Source organism: Embiotoca jacksoni, unplaced genomic scaffold (genome assembly GCF_022577435.1).
Source record: "Embiotoca jacksoni isolate LCO1_2020_lvr unplaced genomic scaffold, fEmbJac1.0.p SCAF_22, whole genome shotgun sequence".
Lineage (NCBI taxonomy): Eukaryota > Metazoa > Chordata > Actinopteri > Embiotocidae > Embiotoca > Embiotoca jacksoni.
The window spans coordinates 4785874-4810599 of record NW_027185363.1 but is presented as its reverse complement, the minus strand read 5'-3'; the positions used below and the strand labels follow the sequence as shown (position 1 = coordinate 4810599).

Sequence of the window (24726 nt, the reverse complement as noted above, 5' to 3'; positions counted from 1 at the left end):
TTATTAAGGTTTAATGTTGATATCAGTACTTATATGTTTACTGGAGTGCACGGTGTTGCTGATGTGGAATTGTCAGAGAGGTGCAGATTTAGTAAGGAATTAGTGTACACCCAGGATTTAATTAAGGGGATCTATTTCCATCTTGTTAGAAAGAGATAATGTGAGTACTGCATGCTTCATAGGTTACCATATTAAATGCTTCTTCCTGTAACAGCATTATATCAACTACAGTAGTACTTGTTATGTCCATTATAGAATGGAAACAAGATGCTAAATTTGCCTGGAAGAATTACAGGCAGCTAAAAGCACACAAGTTCTCTCAGCATGTTTCAAATCACATTTTTTGTACTTCAAATAATATTTAGCTTTATGCCTCTCTGTCTGATCACATGCAAACACAATGATAAAAAAAAAAAAGTGACATTGCTGCATTGAAGGTAAAATGGTTACACTTTCCACTCTCTGCATAACGTCTTGTTCTATTTCTAGCATGACGGTGGAGTGTGAACACTGAAGCGACATGGCCTCTTTGTCTCTCCATTTGTCCCACCACTGCCTAGAGACGTAAACCTTAAGCCACTCACTCTCTGATTAATCTTTTAACATTTATAATTACTAATTAAGTTAGTAAGAGACTTTTAATGTAGTCCTCCTTCAATGGGGAGCAGAGAGGACAACAGATCATTAGCTTCAATAATGAACGTGGATGAGACAGATAATGGCCTGTGATAGGTGAATACTGACAGTTATATTAAATGAGGCGAGTATATGGGAAATACTGTGTAGCGCTTCATGGATTCAAAGGCACAGGGAGACACGGTGGTGAAGTGCTCCACTAACTCAAAAAAAAAATCTGTGAGGCGTAAGGAAATTTGTCTTAAAGGTAGTTTGTACTAATTAAAACATACAAGTATGTCAGTGATGCATTCATATGCAGAATAATGTAGGTTCCGTCTGCGTTGGTAATTGTATCAGAGCTAGTTTTAAGTACAGATTTCATTTATTGATTCACAGCGGTTTCATTGAGTTTTTGTTCTCCCTGATGTCGTCGATGTATCTCATTATCACATTATTACATTAGTGCCTGCATTATACTGGTGGCTGTAAGTTGCTGGCCATTAAAAGAGTCATTTCATCTCAGTTTTTTTTTTTTTTTTTTTTTTTTACCTTAACGATGATGCTACTCTGGCACATTCCGTGAGCCTTCCCACTTTGGGGAAGGTGCTTATGCCATAATGATTGTTATCATTAAGAAGATATTAATGTGCTTAGTGTTTGCGACCCAGCTGCTCATCATGGCCTGAGCTACCTGCCGGGGAGGGAAGAGAACTGCTGCCAAAACGGACAGTGCACGTAGGCCACCGCCCACCTGTCCAGAGGTTTCAGGGTCGGTGGAGGTCACACCTTACCTCCCTGCCCTCTGCCGAACTAGCAGAGGGATGGCTCGGAACATAAAATTGGAGGAGATGAATTGTGTTATGTGGGATGATGTTATAAAGCGCTAATGAATGACTGGAAGTCATTTTTTTAACACCCGATCATGATTGTAAGAATCTTCCTCTTACACAATACCAGCATACATATTAATTATAGTTATGTTACTGCTGTGTGGGGAAATGTATGTTTTCCCCGCAGAGATCCGCGCCACGTAATTATTCATTGCATTAAAATATTGCTATTATTTCAGGCCATACCAGCAACAGAGCATTAATACGAAATGTGTTTGCATTGAATTAAGAGGGTTTTTTTTTTGTTTTTGTTTTTTAAATAAATCGTCTAGTGTCCTTAATTGTGTTAATCAGCCAAAAAAACTGACTTCTAAAGTTTTTATTTTATTTTGTTTGTTACAGCAGAACTCCAGTAACTCCTGTTTTTGAAGCCTCATACAAACATAGATAGACGGTGTTGGGCTGAAAGCAGTCTGGCTCAACCTCCTCCAGTCTCTCAGTTTCAAATTGCTGCTTCATTAGGGCTTGGAAAAGAAACCCGTGGTTACATTTAATCAAACGAATCGGTATGGCAGACCAACATAATCAATCACAATCCTTATCCAATATGCTACATTCTGTAACTACCAAGCTGGCTTGGAGAAAAGTCAATTATAGCCCCTCTCTCTGCTCCTCTGCCGGGGTTGCTGTGGTATTATACTGTTTCCGCAGTTATTTTCATTATGCAAATATGGACTATGTGCATCTCCCACATACAACCTTTTCCTATTCATACAGTTATTTTTCCCTTTTATACTGCTACTTCTTGTATGATACATGGACTGTGGGTTTGTCAGAGAATGTGATGTGCCATATCTGGAATAATCAAATTAAGTATTAATGATTTTTGCTCTCAAACTAACAGTTGTGTTACACAGTGGGCTGCAGTCAGTGGTGTTGTTCATATTTCATATGTTTTGCGTCAGTATGGACCTGTTTTCACTGTTTCCCTCTGTATGAAATCATTCACTGTTTGTTTTCTATACAAGTTCTACTTTCTCACCCCATATCCTTGAGTATATTTACGTGGATGCAAGGCTCATGCTACTTCATGCACAAACACTGTAAACACGCTGACGCACTGCACACACTCATCACTTAATCTGTCAATCCATTTTCCTCTTTTCCTCATCTTGTGTGTTCTCTCTCCCTACCTTTTCACTTCAGCACACGGCCTCGCGCACAATCAACTCGCTCCACATAATACACACAAGCACGGAAGCGCACACAGGCACGCACACACAAGGTAGCTTGGTTGGTGGGGGCCACGGCTGCAGCTCTTCTGCGCAGTCCCAGAGTGGCTCCCGGGGCTCGGCTGCCAGTTGTTTGCCAGCGTCTCCGGGTGGAATTCATTCAAATTAAAGCGGTGGAATGAGGCCCGAGTCCCAGAATGCCTCGTCCCTCTCCTTCATCAGCATTCCGCCGATGAGAGTAATTAAAGCAGAAATTAATTCTGCTGTAAGCAGAGGAGCCACAGAATAACTGATATTAGAGGCTGGATGATGAATGCTTGGCATCAAGGGAGGTCTCAGGGGAGGAAGGGGAAATTCACAGATCTCTTTTTCTTTCTTTCTTTCTTTCTTTCTTTCTTTCTTTCTTTCTTTCTTTCTTTCTTTCTTTCTTTTTTTCTTTATTTCTTTATTTCTGTCTTTCTTTCATTCGTTCGTTCGTTCGTTCGTTCTTTCTTTCTTCCGTTCTCTCTCTTTCTTTCTTTTTTCTTTCCCCCTTTATTTCCTAACATTTAGCTTCTCCTCTTCTCCTCTCTGCCCTTTCTTGTATTTGTATTTCTTTGGTTTGCATTTTCTGCATTTCTCTCTTTTCTCTGTTTCTCTCTGTGCATCAGCTTATTACTTGTTTCTTATCTTTGCATTTCTTTCATCCTCCATGGCAACATTTTGTCCTTCCATGCTGCCTGAAGATTTTGCTCCAAAGAGCTGAAGCCATTGGCTTTAAGCATGACTGAAGACATTGCCACTGAGCTTCCTCTGCTCAGTAACAGTATTTCACATTCTGTCAGCGCTGGTGTTCACATTTTCAGTCATCAGGCATTTTAGAGTGCACTGATGCTGCAAATGGTAGTGCATTGTTGTTTGTCAACAGAAACCAAAATGGAGAGCGATTGTAGTTGAATTCTTTGTTACCAGGGGCACCATATTGAATGTTGAAGAAAAAACATTAATCTATGTAATTGTTAATCAGAATGTGAGCAACAGCAGAAATACAAAATTATTGAATTAGACTGTGTTTAGAGTGGCTTGGAGCTAAACATTGAGTATCATTTTGAAGACAAAACTGCCTTTTTTCTCAGGCATAGTTTGAGACCGAACCTTGAAGCTCTCCAGATGAAGTGATATTCTACCCAGGATGATTCAGTGATCCCCCGTGTCCCCTGACGCTTTATTTTTGGAATAGCACATCTTTAGCAAGAGCAGTCACAAGACTGAAAGACAAACAACTGAACTCTTGAAACAGTGAGGCTGGAAGAGGCTGTCAGTGTTTTTCTCTCTTAGAATCAAATGGAATTGAACAAAGGTTAGCTCTTTGGGGTTTTATGGTAATGTGATATACGATGCTGCCATGGAATTTGCCAATGCATGTCTTAGCACTGTCTGACTCTAAGGAAGCAGTGAATGGTAATTACGCTGACCTCTGCCCCTCCCTCTCTTATTCTGCCCTCTGGGTAAAAAGCCTGAGGAGGTAATAAACAATAGATAGATTTGTCTTGTTTGTATTGCAGCTGCTGCACTCTTAATGACACGTGAGATTGGTCTCTATTTTGAAAATAATGCATGCCAAGATCTGCAGGTAGTTATATTGCATTTTTAATTGGTTTTGTGCAAGAATATCTCAATCAGATGTAAATGAATGGAAAGCTCAACCTGAGAGTTACTGACGGTTATTAAGAATTTAGCAGGCTGGCATGGAGTTGAAACACAGAGTGAATGATTAGAAACCATAAAGAGACCCAAACGCAGAAGAGATGCAAACTGGCTGAACCCGCCACAAACCTGTTGATGAGGGCAGGTTTGGAGGCAAACAGGTTGAAAAGAAGACCTCCTTGCCCTGTAATGCTACATTAAGAAACTGGCTTTTTCTGTTTCCAGTTTCATTTTTGTATTCTTCTTTTAGATATAAAGCATGGAGCAGAAATAGTAATCATACAGTAAAGGCATTTCCTCTAAATTATTTAGCAATGGTATCTTTTTTTATAGCCACAAGGTTTACCTATGGACCTTACTAAAAGCTTGGTACTTTGCAGCAGTTTTCTGAGTGTATCTCTACAGTGGATCATATTGCTGTAGCACATGATATTTGTCTCTCATTCAAATGGTGCTGCCGTTATGAACAGGCAGGGCACGTCTTGATGTCTGCCATCCTGGAAATAGTGGCAGCATTGTTTGTTTTGTCTACTGTGTTCCATATACCAATAAAAAATACACTCAAAATGAAACCTCGGTGTAACGATGACCTTAAACGCAATGACACTCCTTCCCATAACATTGTCCTGTCCAATAGTCCAGAACTCCCCTAAGAGGCCTTACAGCAAGTCTAGGAGGAACCAAATGAGAGAGAAATCGATTACTTTCCTCTCTCCACTGTCTCTGCCCTGGCTGAATTACTGAAACAAGATGCTGCACTTAGAGGAGTCTTTGGAGAGGCAGAGGGAGAGAAAGAGAGGTGGGGGAGAGAGAAACACTTTTAGGGACATGGGTGCCATTTAGACTAGGACCATCTTCTCACAGAAAGCCACTAAAAGCAGTGAATGATCCTCTTCCTGTCACTGGCTGGGAGGTGGTTAGCCTCCTGTGGTTAAGTGAATACTGGACTCTCAGTTTTGAGGTCAAAGAAAGATCATTAAAAATAATATTAATTTCTGAAATCTAAGCAGGACAGTTCCACACATATACCTGTATCCGTTCATCCTTAACTCAAGATGAGCACATTGCAGTTATGGCATGGCCAAAAGCACGATGCCAGGCTGCATGGACCCAAAGGGATGTTGTTTTCAGACTTCATAATGTCAAATGGGTGTTGTTTAACATCCACACCAGGTTTTATTGTCTGAACTATGAAGATGAAAATGAAGCCCGCTCGTTTGGTAGACAGAACGTGGTGCTTAAGGGACCCAATCCCTGTAAGTGCCATTAAGTGGAAATTGCCGTTCACATATTCCAGTGGTTTGATTAATTACACTCTCTCATGTGCTTTCATAAAGGCCCAATGAAATATGGGGAGCAAATTGCATTGTGTTCCTGTATCCTGTTATGTAAAAGCAGTTTAATTATTGACACATGTTTTGCCACCTGGCAGGGGGAAAGGATGGTTGGACATGAATAGAAATCGTACAATAGATATTGTGGAAGGGCAGAGCTAGCACTTGAGATGCCATGTGTTTCTGTGTCTGTTACTGAATTTATGTCCCCGTCTTCATCTCGCCTCAGGTTCTCCTGCTGAATAAGAGCAAAGAGCAGCCGCCATCAGCTAGATGTGTCATAGTTGTGAGGGAAGCATTTTGTGAAAGTGACTGCACTTTGAAACCTGTTTAACTCCGAGAGGCAGGACGGCTTTTTGAAAGGTCTCTTCTAATAAATATGTAGTTAATGCGATATTTTGTGAAGGCTGGATAGTCTCTCCAGGGAATTAAAAGATCACTGCTGGCTTTGTGTGATATCTTAAGATAGCTCTTTTTGATCAGAGTAAAGGCTTAGGCGCTGCTTAGCTACTGACACACTGCTACTTTGAACTCAAGGAAGCAGTGTAAGAAGACAACAAGCGAATTCACAGCTTCAACATAAATGTCTTTATTTTCCTTTTCTTCCGTATTGCTTTGTTGCTGGACAATGTTTTTCAAAAACAGTGCCCTCTACTGCTTTGGAGACTTGCACTGCTTGCCTTCTGTTGGAGCCAGTAGTGCTTATGCAGCACTCTATTCTGTATTCTACAGTGTATGTGGAGGTATTAGCTCATAAAACCCTCCTACTGTCATATGAACCCACTGCTGTCCCTGAGCTCTATATGAACAGCAGGGCTCTGATACTTAGTCCCAAGCTGTTCCTGTTTGCCCAAAACGATCAGGCCTGGCCTCGTGCTCTCTACCTGATCTAGTTGACTGGGCTGTGTAAGTTAGGTAGGCAGTCCCTGTCTCCATCCCCCTCCTCCCTCCCAATATGCACTTGGACCCGGGCTCAGGCTGCACCTTTTGTGTTCCACAGGGATAGGGGGGCCAGATGGAGGAATTTGATTAACCAGCAGTGGAGGACCAAATGTTCAATTGGATACAGAACCAGTTGGAAGACGGGAGGGAGCGAGGGATGAGGCGGGGTAGAGGGAGAAATCTAAAATGGCTGGTCATGTGCGCCGGCCAACACTTTCCAAAGGGGAGCCCAAACAGACACTGAGGTGTAGTAATGCAGAAGCCCTTTTCCAAGTACCAGCTGGGCCTTTTAGGAGCCTCTATCCCCACAGCAGACACTCGGCAGCCTCCGAGCAGCTTGACTTTACCATATGTGGAACTTTTTTATGCTCCACCTGGTTTCCCCAGGGGACCTGTGCCGCTGGGACGCCGGAGGCAGGTGAATTGCTCTTAATGCAAGGCACTGAATCACTGGGCCAACAACATGAGGGAAGTGCCTGGGGAGAGGAAATGGATCTGCGGAAAGACTGGCGCGGACTGGCGCGACCTTGGAGCTAGTGCCCGCTGCGCAGCAGAAAATCGCGTGACGTGTCAGTGTGCCTTCCCTTTAATCCACACTTTTATTTCTTACATAACATTATGTGTCATTTTACAAAGTGTTTTTTTTTTAAAAACTGAATTTATACTTCCATTCTCAGATTTGATTTAGGGCCTCTGTGCCACTACCCAAGTTTCTACCCAGCTCTCCGATTTCTCTTTAACCATTTTATTCTCCAGCAGCTGTTTTGTATAATTTTCTACTGATTGATGTAGATTTTGCAGTATTGGTGGAGCAACTGTATATTGGCTGCAATGCTTCCTCTAACATGACTTAGTAACATCAGTTGCTGTTTCTTCTCCCTCGCTTAGTTTTCAGTGTCCAGACTATCAGGACAGGTACTGTAGGTCGGATGGACGAGATTTTGGCCGAGACAGTGGGGGTGTGGTCACTCTCCTGCCTGCACCTGTCTTACCGAGTCTGTGGCACAAAGCCAGAGGTCAGGGGTCACCACAGGGGGCTGTCAAGGTCAAAGGTTTATCACTCTCCGAGGGGTCCTGGAGCCATCACTCAGACTGTACCATACACACAATCTGGCCAGTTGAGTTTTTTTTTTCTTCCCCCACTTTTTCTAATCCTTCCAAATGGCTCGGGCAAAACTCCTGACAGCAGCAAGAGAAACAAACTGTGGGGTGTGGAGCTCTAAGCCATCAGCTGGAGATTTCACTTTGAAAAGATTCTCTTTTACTCACTGCCCTTTCCACCAATCAGAGGGCTTGCCAGAGTCCAGGCACCCAGAGCAGCTGCCCTCTGACCCTGCCAGCAGTTGTTGGTTTATTTCCTTTTTTTTTCTTTCTTTTTTTTTGGGGGGGGGGGGGGGGCATTTTCGAGAGGATGGGGCTGCTTTTGACAGGTCAGGCAGCAGGACTTGGATGAGGTCTTTAGCAAAGACAGCCAGAGAGGGAGAATTTCACAGCTCGAGAAAAGACACAAGCTACCCCGAGCTGGTTCTGCAGCTCCAGTATTACACTCAAATAACTGGACAGGTTGTCATATCCATTGAGACATGTGGAAAATGGCCCATTTTGGGGGGAAAAGAGGGGCCATTCATGCAAAGTCAATTCCATCTAGCAGACAGAAATTCCTCGATATCCCTGTTTTTGCAGCTGTGCCCGCCGATCAAATTACACCCACCCTCTTGTAACACCCACACCTCCTTCTGCCCTTTTTTGCTTGTTCCCCCCAACTTCGTATGAATGTGCCAGGAGCCACAGATGGGTCTCCCACTCATTGGGGAGCAGTGATAAGGTAAAGAGACATAAGAGGGCGTGTAACCTAGAGTTTTACCTACCCGCAGCAGTAATTGGGGCAAAGCCATGGAGCTTCCATGGGTCAGTGAAGGGGCCAGTCATGTGAGGGGCACGTAGGGGCAAGCAAAGGAGGCACATCCCCAGAGAAGAAGTACTAACCGTCATGCTGTAGCACCAACTCTGACAGACCGCAGGGAATGGACCCGCCGCATCGAGCCTGTCAGCTGTTCCAGCAGCGCAGAGCGATCGTGGAGCCCTCCACTGGGACTGTATTACTGAAGGCTTTTCTTCTCTGCCTCTGTTTTATTTTTTTGGGTGGGGAGGGCAGGGTTGCAAGTCTGTGTGCAAGAGGGGGTGTTGAGGGGTATAATTTAGAGCACAGAGGGAGCTTCGTCTCTCCATCTTATGATTTGGAGGTGAAGACAAGCGCCCTCGGGGGCCCCCTGTCAGAGCTTTTGGGCGCGCTCAATGCAGACTTCAATAAAAACACACAAAAAGAATTCCCCCACAAGGGCGCCTGGCTGAATTGCTGACGCCAATGTAAAAGATTCAGTTTTCTGTGAATCATTTAGTACGCGACCCTGAGCTCTGCACAACGTGACAATAACAGGAAACCCCCCTCTGTCCTCCTCATCATGAAAAAATGAGAATTGCAACAAACCCAGAGAAAGCCGAATTATTTTTTTCACATACAATTTCACACATCGATCACTCTCTGCCACTCCTCCATTTTCCTCTTCCCCTCCCACCTCTCACTCTTCTTTTTCCTTCTTTCTCTCACTGTATTCCTGTCATGACAAATGTCAAACACAGTCAGCTAGGAGAGTGTTTTTTTCTTTTTGGTAACCAAGAGCTTGCCAAGTCGAATGTGCGCTGGGACAAGACTGCTGCAGAAGCATCACATTGGAGCATCAGCCTCAGATATTTCTGTGAAAGTAACAGAAATGTTTGAAGGTGTTGTCACAAGCTCACAGGTTCCTGCTGTTTGTGTGCACCGGAGGGAAATGGCGCCTTCTCAGCCCTTTTGTCTCCTCCCTCCCCATTGTTGTTTTTAAACTTATTTCTCTGTTTAGTTGTTATCACTTTTATAGTGGTTAAGAATCTCAGCATGGCTGTTTTTGCGGGTTTTGACAGAGGGGGTCGGTGTTATAGTCAGAGTTAAAATTAGAGGAGTTGCTTTTCTGTGACTTGGAGACATGTCATCTTCTAGAAGCAGTGGGGAGTCTGTCAGTCACAGCCATGGTGTGTTTTAATCATCTCTGTCCCACTTGGTGAAGCGCTGACGGTTAGAGTGAGGGTTCCCTCCCCTGGACAATACCAGTATGCTCGAATCTCATACACTCTGATGTCAGACGTAGCAACCAGTAAAAGAATATGAGACGTTTCTTCCTCAAGTTAATCCTGCAAATTCAATGGGGGAATCAAGCAATGTCTGGTGAATCTGAAGACATATCACAAGTGTGTTTGAAGGGTTTTGTGATCTTTTAAAAGATATGACAGCTGGAAGGAGATTGGCAACAAAATAGCAGGAGTTTGTCACTATAATAAGAGAATGAAGCTGATGGAATAATCAAAACCCACGACATCTTAGAAGCTTAATGAGCAGGGGCTCCCCCCAAGCGAGCAATAATAATAGTGTTTTGTAATTCTATAGCCGTTTTAATAATACTCCAAGGAATGTTAAGTAAACATTTCTTTGTAAAGAAAAGTAGGTTGACTGCAAATTATATTTTCCATACTGTAGCGCTGATGACGAAAATAATATCTTTGAATTGCACCACTCTGAGAGAATGTGGATCCCAGAAGCAAAGAAGCTATGTAGCCAAGTTGGCCTGTAGATTCCCTTAACCCTGCGCTGAATTGGCGATTACACTGCGCCCATCCAGCCCACACGCCTTTAACCCCAGCCCCAATCTGAGCATGCTCCCTGTAGTCCTCTCCAGGGATATGGCCTCTCATTTCTGAGAGCATCCTCTGACAGTCTTAACGGACAAGTAGTCTCTCTACGAGAGCTCTCGCTGAAAAGACCACTCTTGGTATGTCTGGAGTAAGTACTGCTTTCTCCGTTCTCATCTCAGACCCATCTACAGCAGTATTTATGGTCAGAAATTAAACGTTAGATGGCAGTCAACACAGAAAAGAAAGGAGGAAAAGAGAGGAGGTACTTTTTATACCACACTCACTTTAATGTAAACAAAAGAGAATGTAGAACACTTAAGATTGGTCAAAAAAATGTTTGATGGTGTCTGCATTACAGAAAAAATATTGTGATTACAAAATAAATTATAAATACATTAGAGTTGTGAAATGTGAATCTTAAATATCCTTTGTAATTGCAACTGGAGTCTGGAGATTTACATCTTAGACATTTAATGTTCACCAAAGTGACGTACGCCGCTAAATTCAGCTTTAAACAGAAGTACTTAGAAAAATATTCCTTCAAGCCCCCAAGCAATTAGTCCAGCTGCCTGCCTTTGTCCACCTACCCATTGTGTTCTTTGTAAAAACCATTCTCATACACCTTCACTTACTCCATCCTTTGAGACGCCATTGGAAATCCAGGGCTCTGAGTTGAACCCACAGTTGGTTTAAGTGTAATGAAATGTATGTCATGTCTCTGGCTCTCTCCCTCTGGCTTCCCCTCACCCCCTGGCCCCCTGAAAGCACTGCCTTTGACAGGAAGGCCTCTGTGGCTTCTGCTGCAGTGATCTTTAGCCCCTTCAGGTCCCATTGACTATTTAGGACGTCCCTGCGATTTGACGGTGGACTCAACCATTCACGCATGCTTCAGAGCATCGACTGAGGAGAAAAACAGACAGATAGATGGAGTGGAAGCCTCGGACAGCTAAACCAGCCCTCTGGGAAATCCAACCCTGATGCCTGGCCGCATTTAAAAAGAATAACCTCTGCTCTGTTAGTATATATTAATGTTTCACAGAGTATGCTTATTGAAAAACACCAAGTTGTCAGTGCTTATCACACACACTTGGGGCCAAGCAATGTGCACATTTACTCTGTGGTTTACACTGTTTATCTGTTCCGTCCTATATTGTACACATAATAGAAACCATGGCAACAGAAGTCAGGTGCAGTTTCTGGAAAAGGATCCAAGCTGAGCCATTTCAGATGATGCACATTTAAATTTGAACATATGTTGATTCAGTTCCTAGTATCTGTTTATTTTTCATATATTCAATCTTTATGCAGATGAGGGTGAACACATCATGCATAGAACACTTATGTCGTATCTGCGTGTGTGTGTGTGAGTGTTTATGAGGCCTTTTATGTGATTTACCTGAAGCTTTCATGAGTGTGTGACTGTACGTATGTGTATGTTTGTTCCCCTGCGCACATCTGTGCGTAGACGTGTGTCTGTGCATGGATATTGCAGCTCAGAGAGAGTGTGCATGTCCACTATATTAGACAGAGTGTGCGAGGGGTGCCTCAGCATGTGTGTACTGCTGTCTGTTCGGAGCTCTCTGCGCCAGCAGGGTGCGCCATTCCAATTTACCCATCAGCCATGGAGGTAGGGGGTAAAAGCGCGGGGCATCGCTGTCGGAGATTTCACATTTGAGGGACGAGATTACCAGTCAGGGGACCCCTGTGTGGAGGTGATGAGGGAGGGCGACTGCAGGGGCACAGTGTGGGGGAGTTGGGACTGTTGGGGGACGGGGGTAGTGGTGAAAGGGGGAGGGGGAGCAACACAGCCCAACACCACCCTGGAATCTGTGGGATCTCTGTTTTCTGGGGAGCGTAGCTGCCAAGCTGCACATCTGTTTGACACCAGGCGCTGTGGTATGGCAGTCAGGGGCTGTCTGTCCTGATTCACATCTCTTTGCTCTCTAGTTTGTTGCAAGGATCCAGACGACTGCTGAAGCTCCATCTCTTTAGAGATTCTTGCAAACATAATGTAAAGTAGGTTTTAGAAAAAGAAAAGCAAAAATGATAGAGAAGTCTTACTTTCATAAGAATATACTATTTATCCTTCTATCTCAGATTTTTCATGTACATTGCACAGGAAAAGATTTGTGTATCCTAAAACACTAGAACATAGTCACAGCATTATAAACCCAGATAGTTACCTCGGGCCCACAGACTGTGTTTGAGTGTCAGCCAATGGCTGCTCCAGAGACCCTGAAGTCTGTTGGGGAGACAGGACATTCCAAACAGCATAACTCATTCCTTACACCATCTCTGCTGCCATTAGTTAATTATATGCAGGTGTTTTCCTTTCTCAGGTTTTTTGTTGTAGATCTAATAAAAATGTAACCATAAGTACATAAAGCCAGAAAGACAGCAAAAAGTAAGGGGGAGACAGTGTGGAGGAAGTGGCTGAATGTGCTGCGTGAAGCAAATTATTGCCCCCATGTAGATTCATCAGTTCTCCCTGCTGGATTAAGGAAGGGCCTTTCTAATGAAGTTCGCCCCGTCAAAATGAAGGGACTAATTCTGATTTAGCTGAGGTAATGAACTTCCCCTCTCCTAGTGAGAGCAGCACCATGGGGTGAGGATAGAGGGGTGGTTGTGGAGGGGGGTGGGGGCAAAGGAGAGCGGCGGCAGGAGAGAGAGAGAGGCAGGTCGGAGACGAGACAGGAGAGAGACATGGAAGGAGGACAGATAGAGCTAGGAGGGAGCGAGACAGCAAGGTGGAGAATGAGAAAAAAAATTATGCAAAACGGCTGTCTCGTATTTGCTGAGATGTATTAAATTTCCAGTGCGGATGCCTGTGTTATATAAAATTATGTTAATGTCTTGTGGCCCGCTGCGAATGGCGGCTTGCTGGTCCTGAGCATGCGTGGCTGGCCGCTACACGGAGCGCACTCAGTGGGACTCAGCTTTTCTATTAAGGAAAACCTCTAGACACCTGATGATGAATTCTCTCTCACCAAATGTTCCCCCTTTTTTTGTGTCGAAAATATGAGCGCTTTTCTAAATGACTTTGGAGAGCCTGGCGTGGCGCTTGGCGGCCTGCATCGAGCAGGGGGGAAAGAGGTGTGAGGGGGGGGGGTCCCTCTGCAGCAGGCTAGGGGAGTCAATTAAGGCAAGCACTGATAATTATAAGCCGGCAGAACGCAGGGGCTGGCTAATTGTACAGTGTTCCATGCCGCGAGCCCAGCCAAGGGGCCTCTTCTCAACGCTCTCCTTCCCTGCTCCTTTGTGTGGACCACAAACCCCATAGAGCCACATACCTCAGCCTGACAATGCCACAGTGAGGCCAGCAAAAAAAGCCGGGCATGTGCCCATAATTAACTTTTTACATTCAAGCCGCTCACTCTTTCCAGACCTGAAAGAGAGTCTGGTCTATATTCACACTTCATCTCTTTGCTCCTCTTTGCTTGCCAAAAAGTTTTTCTTCACCCATTGTACTGTTTCTTTGTTTGTTTGTAATTTTTCTTTTCTGACTTTGCGCAGCAACTTTCATTGAGCACAGAAGTCTTGGAAAGTCAGGGCATAGTCACTTGACCTTTATTTCCTTCGAACAAGAAAAAGCCCAGCAGTTTAGAATAGGCATGTATAGAGAAAATTAGAGCATTTCAGTGCAGAATGATGTTTGTGTGGCTGCAGGGGGTCCGGCACTCCATGCAATCCATCTCAGCAGCCTGCACTGTTTGTCCCCAATGGACCACCGTACCTGCCTGCAGCTGCAGCGCCTACATATCATTCGTTAACAAGTATTCGCCTCTCGCCTTTGTTGTGTTGCATTTCTCCCTTATCTTTTTTTCTTCTCTGCCTCTGTGACCTACGCACTGTTCATTTGACCGAGTTTTAGCCATTGTGGGTTTTAGCTGTAAGAATAGCAGGTAACATGGAAACAAAATGGCATACTATTCTTCAAAGACCGCTGTAGCTCCAAATCATGCTGAAACTCCAGCTTCATCTGGTTTTAACAGCTAGTTTTCCTTTGGCAGACTGAGGGGGTGATACATTAAATGCAGCGCAGTTTCAAATCAAAATCATCAAAATCAAAGTCTTTTGCCCACTTTACAAGGCCTTCCAAAATGTCTTGTCTACAGGATATATATGACACACATCATGTATCATTTGTGCACATTTACTTACTCCAATAAAAAAATATACTTTTAGACTCACAAGTGTAACAACAAAATCTATATAATTTACTGAATGAGATGCAACAGTTTAAAGTGATGTGGAAGGTCTACAATTATGACTCAAAAATGCTTGTAAGCCATGCATTGAGACACACAAAGTCCAGAAGGGTCTAAATACCAGGCTCCGCGTAGGTAGTGACACATGGATTCAGCTGTTCTATCATTTACATATCTGGCCTGCGTCCTTCTGGCATAAAATGCTTTAACGTAATGATGATAACAATAATGCAGAGTAAAGCTGAATATTTTTTTCAACCCCAGCTTTATTATTATTTGCGCCAATAATGGCTATTGGTTTTAGTTGCTTTAGTTTTTATTTTCTTTATTTTCGAGTACAATTTTTTTTTCCAAACACATGTATGGGGACGTTTGGCAAATAACTCAACTCGAAATGTCTGCTCAGTGTGTTCATGGAGAAGGAGAAGTGTCCTTATGTTTTTGTCCCTCATGTTTTGTGAAATCCAAAAGGTGTTCTAGTCGGCTAAACCTTTTGTAACGTCCATTCAAGCGTTACGCATGTTTATCTCGACACAAAAACCTGTCAGTTTGGTGTTTCTACCTCTGGCCCGGTAGCCAGGGGAGCTGTGAAGCGGTTAATGTAGGCGCAGAGTGGCTGATCCTAGCAGGAGCCTAGCCCTGCTCTGATTAGCACCTCCAACGAGCTGCCATGCATCAGAGCTGACATTCTCTCAGAGTCATGTTCCCCCAGAATCCTTTGCTCTTGCTGTGCGAGGGCGTCACCACCACTGACATGTCACAGCCAACAATCTCACCTCACCCCTCTCTCTCCCTCTGGAGGTTGGAAAACAGCATCAGGCATGCTCTGACGTTGGGACCCTGACATGGGGGCTTTGGTGCTTTTCTTTCACTTTCCTCTTACAGACACAGAATATGCCTTTTATATGCCCACTTCTCTACAGGAGTAAAGCTTCTTCCTTTTATGCTGTAGTAGTTCTCCAATATCCTTTTATTAGCTAGCACTCAGACGCATTTCCGTCACTGTTTGTAGAATACATAACTCTTTGATAAAATGTGGGGAATTTTTTACCATGCCAGGATTAAATCTTATACTTCAATTTCAACATTTTGCACTTGATTCACTCTGTCCTTCTCGAACTGTGGAGGCAGGAAATAGACATTAGTAATGTTCCCCCCAGGCGCCAGTTCTCCAATCAGCTTTGGTCCAGGGGGAGTCCATCCCTTTGCGCTCCCACCTACCACCTTCCTACCCCCATTCTCCAGGCCTTAATGGGCCTTGTAGTACTTCTGAAATGAGTTCGTTCCTTATGAGCAGTGCTTCTACCTCAAGAGAGCGCACCACACGGAGGTGGAGTCAATTTGTATTCACCCATAATTCCCTGGGCCTTAATCACTCTGATTTTCCCCCCATTATCTGTTAATGGATAGTTCCCGCGGAGAGAAGAGAGAAGTAAACCCACCTACTGTTTACAGGCCTGAAGCTGTCTACTCTGCTACCATCCACAATCCCGTAGTGGGTTGTATATACAGCAGTGAGTCCGCTGAAAACCAAATATTCTTGGTTTATTAACATATAACTCCAACAACAATCTAAATAGTATGAGACAGATGGCAGAATAGGAAGCAAACTCCTGCTAAAGGTGAAATTCCTCATAAACAAGATTGTTCCAAGCGGGTATTTTGGTTTTTATGGCAAGCTTCGGCAGTTAAGGATTTCAACTTTGCATTGACCTGTTAGTGTGAGAGGACTTGCTTTGATTACTGGTTGTTCTGTCTGTTGCTTTTCCAAAACAAATCCATCCCCCACCTTACTACTAAATATTCCCAATTTATTCTCCCAGTTGTTTACTCATTACTTTCAGCAAAGAAGTGCCGTGATTGATGTCCTTAATATCATCTGCTTTGGTGACACATGCAACATGGGTAGCTCTAAGAGTGAGCTTCACTATGCCCCAGAGAGGAGTACAAACCTAAGTATCAGATTTTTCTTGTCCAAAGCCAAATGCTTAGAGTGATCCTGAATTCCCCTCTAATTCAAACTGCTCTTCGGTAGAGCTGTTTAAATAGAGTAAGGGGCAGTGGTGGTGGGGGGAGTGGCGGTGTTGGAAGCTGAGGAAGAGTTTTTAATTAAGCAATGCCCTGCGTTATACTTAATTACACACTATTATCAGAAAGTTAGACTGCCTTTAGTTACTTTAGTTTCCGTCTTTTACTCACTGTCAGCTGACGGCTGGGCATTTGCATTCTCAAGCAAAATAAAACATCTATTAAACTCAGACACTATTACCACTGCCTTAAACGTACAGAATTCAATATGCTGCAGTTGTGTCGTTGTTACATAAAGAGTTCACTAAACTATGCAAGCCAGACCTGCAAGCCCCAGCGTCCCAAACAACCTTCAACGGCACATGAACTTCAGCCTGGATAAAAAAAGTAAACAGCGCAGAGAAATAAAGACCATTCTTTTTGAGAGTAGTTTTTCCTCTCTCCCTCTCCCTCTCCCTCTCCTACCCTCCACATGGGAGAGATATTAGGCGTTTGTGTTTTAAGGAGCTGTGAAATACATAAACCATGAGCCACAGGAACGCGAGGCCCTGTGGATATGCAGATGGGCTTACTTTGCTGGTGTCAGGGATGCTTAGAGGGAGCAGACACAGGAGCAGTTCTCATCTAAAGGATTTTCTTAGGAGTGCGGAGGGACAGGGTGGTGGCAGTGGAGAGCACTCAGGAGACTCGGAAACAGAGAGTGGGAGGAGGGAGAGAGAGGGAGAGAGATGAGGATAGAGAGAGAGAGCTGACAGTCCCCTGTGGCCCTGTAACTATATCCAGAGTCTGCTCGGTGCATAGAGAGGGGAGGGGGCTCACGCAGGGCCATGCTGATTGGGCAGCCCTGGAGAAGGGCTGGGGGAGCAACAGGAAGTGACCTCAGCCCAATGAGGCAGCTATAGGGGCGAGCAAGCTGACTTCCTCCCTTGGCTCTCACTAAGAAACACGCTGCCAGCCTGATTCAGCCACTGCTGAATACAATCCCAGCCCTAAACAGGCTGCATTACGGGGGCTAACAGAGCATAATTTACTCCTGATCGGCTCACTGTTAAATATCTTTTGCTCCCTCGATCTCTTCTTTTCTTCCTGCCTGTTTATTGTTGTTACCCAGCATTTTTGGGGTTGTCATCTCGGATAATATGGTGTCTAATTCATTTTTAAAATGATGACAATGACAATAATCTGTCTGTGCAGCCAAAGTCTGGTATAAGTTATAGAGTGTTGTCCTGAAACTCAGGAAGTAGTATCACGAAGTCGACTGGCGTTGTTGGTTTTGTTGACAGCAAGAAAAACATAGAATAAACACCAGCCCTATTCTTTGAATGTGAAGCATTCTGAATTTATATCTCTTTGCCATTTTCCCCTGATGCACCTGCTCACAGACATAAACACACACATGCAAGCACGCAAGGTCAGTCAGGCAGGTGCAGAGTTATCTGCCTAATGAAGCAGGCCAGGTCTCCAAAGGGACAGCATTGTGCACTGGGGTCAAATGAGGGCTGCACATATGGCAGAGGAACAAATCTGTGAGTGCTGCAGCAAGCTTGACCTTAGTGTACACCCTTACACAGATAAGCAAACTGAATGGTGATCAAAGAGGACAGTGATCCTCTTGCACGGCTGCGTGGATGCACTCGTGCCATCTTCCTCCCCCTGTTTCGCTGCTGCCTGCTGCTACACTCAGATGCACATGTAGGCTGCCGAGTATCTCATCTGTCAAATGCATGATTTCAGAACACAACGTCAACTCTGTCCCTTTCAAACTAGGATGGGCTGCTTTGATCGGCTTTTACCTTTTGCAAGAGAGACATGCAGGAACGCAGTCTGTGAACTCTACTTAGGGTTTGTTTTTATGCTGCAGACACTCTCTCGTGTGATATTTGATGCCATATGTTCATGTTACAAAACAAAATGACAAGAAATGTTTTACAGTGAAAAGTTCAATATCTATACACTCCCACTGTTTCTTTTGGCACCGCAGGAGATGTTTCCATTCCTGCCTTTTTCTAGAATATAAGGGGTCATTGTGTTGTCACTATTACTCGATATCATCGGTGCAGAAGCTGAGATACTACCAACTTCTTTACACTACAAGTAAAACAAAAAGTCAACTGAAATTATTCATATGGGAAAATGATTTTAATATACATTTTTGATCGTCAGAAAATGTCATTAGCGCATTTTAAGTCAGTTAAAAAAACGTGTCACATGGGCTGTTCGTAATAATTCTAAAGATGAAAATAGAAATTTGATGATGAGCCAACAAAAAATATGAAACATTCAAAAATATGAAGGTGATCTCCATACATAGTAACTCTAACCAAACCATGAGGTTCAGGTGAACTTTTAGTTGTGGAAAGGCAAGGAGCTTTATAAAGAAGAAAAAAAAAAAAATGGAAGAATTACAAATCAGAGGATACCTTGTCCATTCAAGGTTACTATTCTCTAGTTCAGCACTGGTTTCCAGCGGACATGTTTTGCCAGATTTGCCTAAAGCACCTTCAATTAACCCTCTACTTGGATCCTCCAGGACTCGAGCTGTGCACAGCTGGTTAGGTGGATTGTGTATACACTCTTCTGGTGCCCAGGGCCTATGTGGTGGGCACTGGGCTGTAGAGACCTGGGGATAAACCCCTAGATGAGTCCCCGAGGTATCCACCCCCACCCCGTTGCTTTAGCAGGCCTAATGTCAGGCTTGGCAGGAGTTTGATAGAGCACCAGTCTGGCCCCGTAGCAGAGTGTACGGGCCTTTTTTATTGATGCATTGGAGATGGGCAGTTCTCTCGAAGTCTGAGTCAGCAGATTGTTGTGCTGCAAATAAGTACAGAAGCCTACAGTTGTGACATTTATTTAAGCTATCAATGGCTGCAGCTGCGAGGTACTCTAATGTTGAGATGTGCGGGGACTCTAATGCCAAGCAGATAAACTGTAATCTGTCTTGTTGCACGTGAGAATGTTGGAAAGGGAGAGTTGTTTCAGCAGCCGTGAGAGTCAGTGTACAGTACGCACTGAAGAAGTGAGGAGACTAGAGACATAAAAATAAGGTTCTCAAAGTAAAAGCAATAACCACTTGTTTGAAATAACACAATTTGACTGTCTTTGATTTATTTTGATTCACAATCTGCAAAGCACAAACGACTCTTTCCTCTTCCATTTGGACTTCCATCAAATTTGGTTTAATTTGCAGACACTAAAAATAAATAATTTTTCATGTAAGTTAATCAAGAAGATGACGCTCACCATGTTTGAAGCGCAAGGCCTCGTCTGAGCGATTAGGACCCCGGCTGGTCATCCAATTTATGCCTGATGGGAGCAGATCACACGTTATATTTTTTTCTGTCTGAGTCATGAAAAGCACAGACAGGAGTCTTTGCCACAAATTTGCTGAATTTAAATCTCGTGATAAGTAAAGGGAAGAAAAAAAAAAAAAGGAACACGGCAGAGTGAGACCTTTGCTGCTCCTCGGCCATTCATGCTCTGCTTATTTTTCCTCTTATGGTTTTCTGTGTTTTTGTTGTTTCTTCTCTACAGAGGAAGGATTGAACCATGAATGCAAGCTCTGTAGTCAGTCGTTCGACTCACCAGCGAAGCTTCAATGCCACCTGATTGAGCACAGCTTTGAGGGCATGGGTGGAACCTTCAAGTGTCCGGTCTGCTTTACAGGTGTGTATTGTGTTTGTGTGCATGCAAGCATGTGTGTAACACAAGCCCACTGAACTAATGGAAAGATTACAAAGTTAGTTTTTGTGTCCATGTAAACTTTTCAGAAACATTTACATTTTCAACAGAGCTTTTCCATGCATCTTTTTTTTTTCAATGTGGAAAGGCAAATGGGTTCTAAATGAGTTGGGAAAGGTCAAGCAAGCGGGCCAAGTAAAGCTGAGAGCAGTTTGCTGCATGTGGCTTTTTATTTAGTCAAATTGCCTCCAAATCAAGGCCAAAGACGTGTCATGAGGTGAGAGGGGGAGAAGGGAAGAGAGCAGGGGGGGAACAGTGCGAGCTGAGGGGAGATGGGGGATGGAGGAGTGGGGAAAGAAAAGGAGATGTGCTAATTGTGGATGGCAGTGGTGCTGATAGCTGTAATGATCTCATCTGTCTCTGTGCGTGGAGGTGGAAGGACCGGACTCCTCCTGAGAGGATAGCGCCCTCCTTCAGTGTCAACAGGGTTAACTATCTCTATAATGAAATCTGCAAAGTCGTTAACTTCAGCTCTTCACTCTTTCTCCCTTCTCAGCTCTTTACTCTTCCTCACACTTTTTGGGTCCTCAGCTCACTTCCCCCACTTGTGCTTCCTGAATCCCACCCCCACCCCCGCCCAACCCCACCCAACCGTCGCACACAAAAAACATTTGCCTCTCCTGCACTTGTTACAACAATTAACATTATGAGTTCACATTTCACATTTTTGCTCAAAGTATTTCTTTCACATCTTTTACCTCTTCATCCACTTCACTTCTCAGTTCCTTATTCATTTTCCATCTGTCTCTCTGCTCTGCTCAGCTCCACTCCCCTCTACTTTTCCCGTTGCTGTTTTGGCCTTATCTCTCTTTTAGGAGAAGCCTATTGATATTTCCCTACCCGAACCCCCCTCCACCCCTCACAGGGGTCTGGGCATTTAATATACAGAGCATGCCTCCTTCATCTGAGCCTTCATTTTCCACCGCCGGCTTTGACAGACAGGTCCCCCCCTCTCCCTCTGCGTCCATATCGATCACGGCGCATGAGAGAGAGGGATGCTGGGAGGGAGAGGGGAGGAGGGAGAGACCGAGTACACCCTCAGGACAGCGGTCGCAGAGCAGACAGACAGATGGGTGAAGGCCTATGGTAGTGGGGAAGGCAGGCTGTGGAGAGTGGAGGATGAACTGAAAGGCCTCCCTCTGTTGGGGATGCAGGGGACAGGCAGACTGAAGTCAGAGCACTTGGAGGAAAAGAAGCAATTGAGAGATTGGCTGACAGCTGTCCTTGAATATATTTCTTCAAGCTTCGCCTGGCATAAAATAGAGAAAAAGCACTTGTTTAAACAAGCTAACATAATCTAATTTACAGTTATAGATAAATGTGCTAACAGGATATTTTTTGATTATGTCTTTAATTTGATTAGACTTATTTTGTTAGTTTTAACATATGCAGTAGTTGAAAGGTATAAAAAAAAAAAGTTGTTCTTGAGGGAAAAATAACAACATAGGAAAAATAAGATAGTTCATCATAGTCTTTCTTTCAAATGTTTACATATCAAGAAATTACATTAATACACTATTAATTTGAAAGAGCAAACATTTTTAGAAAATGCGAAGTCACCCACATCATTTTTTACCCTGCATATGTTAACGAACACATCTGACAAGTCACAAAGTGTAACAAAAAGTGTTCAATGACCAAATATGTCTTCCTCTTTTCTTTCTAGTAGTAAAGCAAGATTAACTTTTTATGTTTATGTTTAAGCTCTCTCAGCTCTTCTTAAGGTAAAGCACAATATATTGAAAAAGTCAACACTGCACAGCACAGGAGGGAAATTCTTTTACTAACATTTAATGGAAACCAAAATGTCCTTCACCTCAACTAAAGTGCTTTTGATGTCTATGAACATAAACACACGTGTGAGTCAGGATGCAAACTCCTATTCTCCCCCATATACTGTAAGATGATTTGATATGATTACAAACTGTTTATGTAAACCAGCTAATAATAAATGGAGAAAATTGACATTATTTCTCTCTCAAATGCAGTGGAGTACTTTTCATACTGTCAGCTTCTCAATAATATGTTTTATCTTAGCCGGAATCTTTGCATGCACTATTTCAAAAACTTTATTTACAGATAAAAAGCTTCCCTAATATAGACATAATAAGTCTGAACATAAAAGCAAAACTTTGATCAAACTTGGTGGTGGCAGTGATGGGTTAGTGAATTCACTTGATTAACGAGGTTACTCTTTGTTTAAAAGACCCCAACCCCCCACCCGCTTCTCGGTGCCCATGTTTTAGTTTGATCCACCCCCCTGTGACCCAAAACGCAGTGGGAGGTAGAGAATGCCTGTCATTCTTTGACATACCTGATTATCCTCAATCGACACCGAAGGGAATGGTGAGAGGACAAACCATGCCACAAAACAGACCGCAGGAAAGTGTGAGGGAAAAGTAAGTTGTAGACAGTCGGTGAGGAGAGACAAAATAGAGGAGAAAAGGAGACAAAACTTAGAGGAAGCTGAGAAGGTTGCAACTGGCAAGTTTGTATGTGAGATGAAAGGAGGGAAGTGGAGGAGGAAAAGAGAACTGTGTAGGGGAGGGAGGGTAAATGGAGAGAGGTCCATAAGCCCCTGGATGATGAGAGAGAGGCTGACTCTCCCAGGACAGATTTGACAGGTTTCAGAAGTGGGGGAGCCTGCAGCTAGAAGTGTCTGCCTGCACCCTTAGGAGCAGCAGCCAGGGCTGGTGTGGAAATTGTGATTGGGAATATGTGCTTAAGACAAACAAAACAGAAGAAAGTGTGCCTGATGAAAGTCCTATGTGTGTGTGTGTATGTGTGTGTGTGTGTGTGTGTGTGTGTGTGTGTGTGTGTGTGTGTGTGTGTGTGTGTGTGTATACACTTTTCTTTTACTTATGTCACAGCATGAAGTACAAACTTGAAAAACTACAGGATGCACTGTTTTCAAATCCAAACGAGTTTGACAACTACAGTAGTTTAATTAGTTTTTTGTTTAGTTGCTGCACATGTTGTGCTGGTGAGTGATGCTGGAAATACGACACCTTACATACAAAAAAAAGGCTTAGCTTTAACTCCAAATTAGCAGTTATCAGCTTGTAGCTCCAAATCAACGCACACAGCCGCCTTGTTTGTGTTGCCTCAGAACAATCGGATCGGCCTCTGCATTGTGAACTGTTGGATTAAGCAGAAACTAACACATGTAGGATAGATGAATAAATAAATTAGATGGAGAAAGAGGGAAAAAAGGATAAACTTATTTTTCCTCCCTGCACAAACAGCTTAGTATTGGTGCAGTGCAGCCTGCAGAGAGCACCACCCTGCCAAAATAAAGATGAGCTGGGGCCTGTAGTAAAGGAGACGTCTGCCATGGGCGGCCCCTGAGATCTAATCAGAGGGCTTAATATCCCCCACAGCGAGGAGACCTTGGCCCCTCAGCCCCCTCAGCCCTGACACCCCTGACGCCCAACCCGGCTCAGCGCTCTGTTCAGCTCCGCTCCGCTCTGCTCTGGCTCCACGGCCAACAAACTCCACAAAGTTCCCTCTCCCTTTCTCTCTGTCTCTCTCTCTCTCTCTCCCTCTCTTGCTCTCAGCAGGGAGAGACACAATGGCCAGCCACTGATCCTGTTTGGATGTGGTTTTGGATTATTTCTTCCTCGTTTCTCTGTGTCCTCATTTTAACCCTCCAGGAAGACATGCCTCTGTTCTTCCTCTAAATGAGCAATGCAATGGCATATTTTATATGGGACTCGTGCTGCCAAATGCCAATACAATGTCTCTCCATTGCCCATTTCAGCTTATCCCTTTATTACACATTGCATGCTAATTTGAAAAACAACAATGAAGACAATGAAAGATTCTAAATTTGAACTTTGCTCTTTATTAAAGGGTTACCATTAGCTAACACTGACTTTTGCAATTATTTCTAGTAAACATAAATACAACCCAAGCCTTTAAAAATGCTCCAACTGACCCATATAAATTAGCTAAAAGGTTATTGAGCTCCCATTTACATCTTGAAATCTTTTGTTCATTCGGTATTTATTGTTTTTACAGTAGACCTGAAGGTGCCAATAGAGCATTTTAGGCCCCTGGTACTTTAATTCAGCTGTCACCGTCCACTTGCGTATAAATGAATGCCAAGCTATAAATTGATAAAAGCATAGCTGATTAAATGTATGTCTTGTTGGAACTGGACCAGAAACGCATGTAAACAGCAAGAAACAGCCGACTTGACATCTCCGTTGTGTTTGGCCCCATTGTACAGTATCTGAAGGCCCCCCAAGTCTCAAATCCATTTTTATTTTGCTGTATTGACTTTTTCCTCCTCTTGCCAAAGACATAATGAAGGCTTCCTGCAGCTGCTATGACCTGCTTCTGTACAGTATATGCAGACAAAACACAGCTAAAGAAAAGGGCT

General features: G+C 43.7%; 1 protein-coding gene across 5 annotated transcripts in view; it reads left to right on the top strand.

Annotated features, from left to right (window-relative positions):
* Nucleotides 1–24726, top strand: part of znf521 (zinc finger protein 521) — an 89600-nt gene that overhangs the window by 50886 nt on the left and 13988 nt on the right. For all 5 annotated transcript variants that reach the window (XM_069157422.1, XM_069157421.1, XM_069157418.1 and 2 more), the window contains one exon: nucleotides 20136–20267. In XM_069157422.1, the coding sequence (XP_069013523.1) occupies nucleotides 20136–20267 (132 nt within the window). The remainder of the gene's footprint in view (nucleotides 1–20135; nucleotides 20268–24726) is intronic.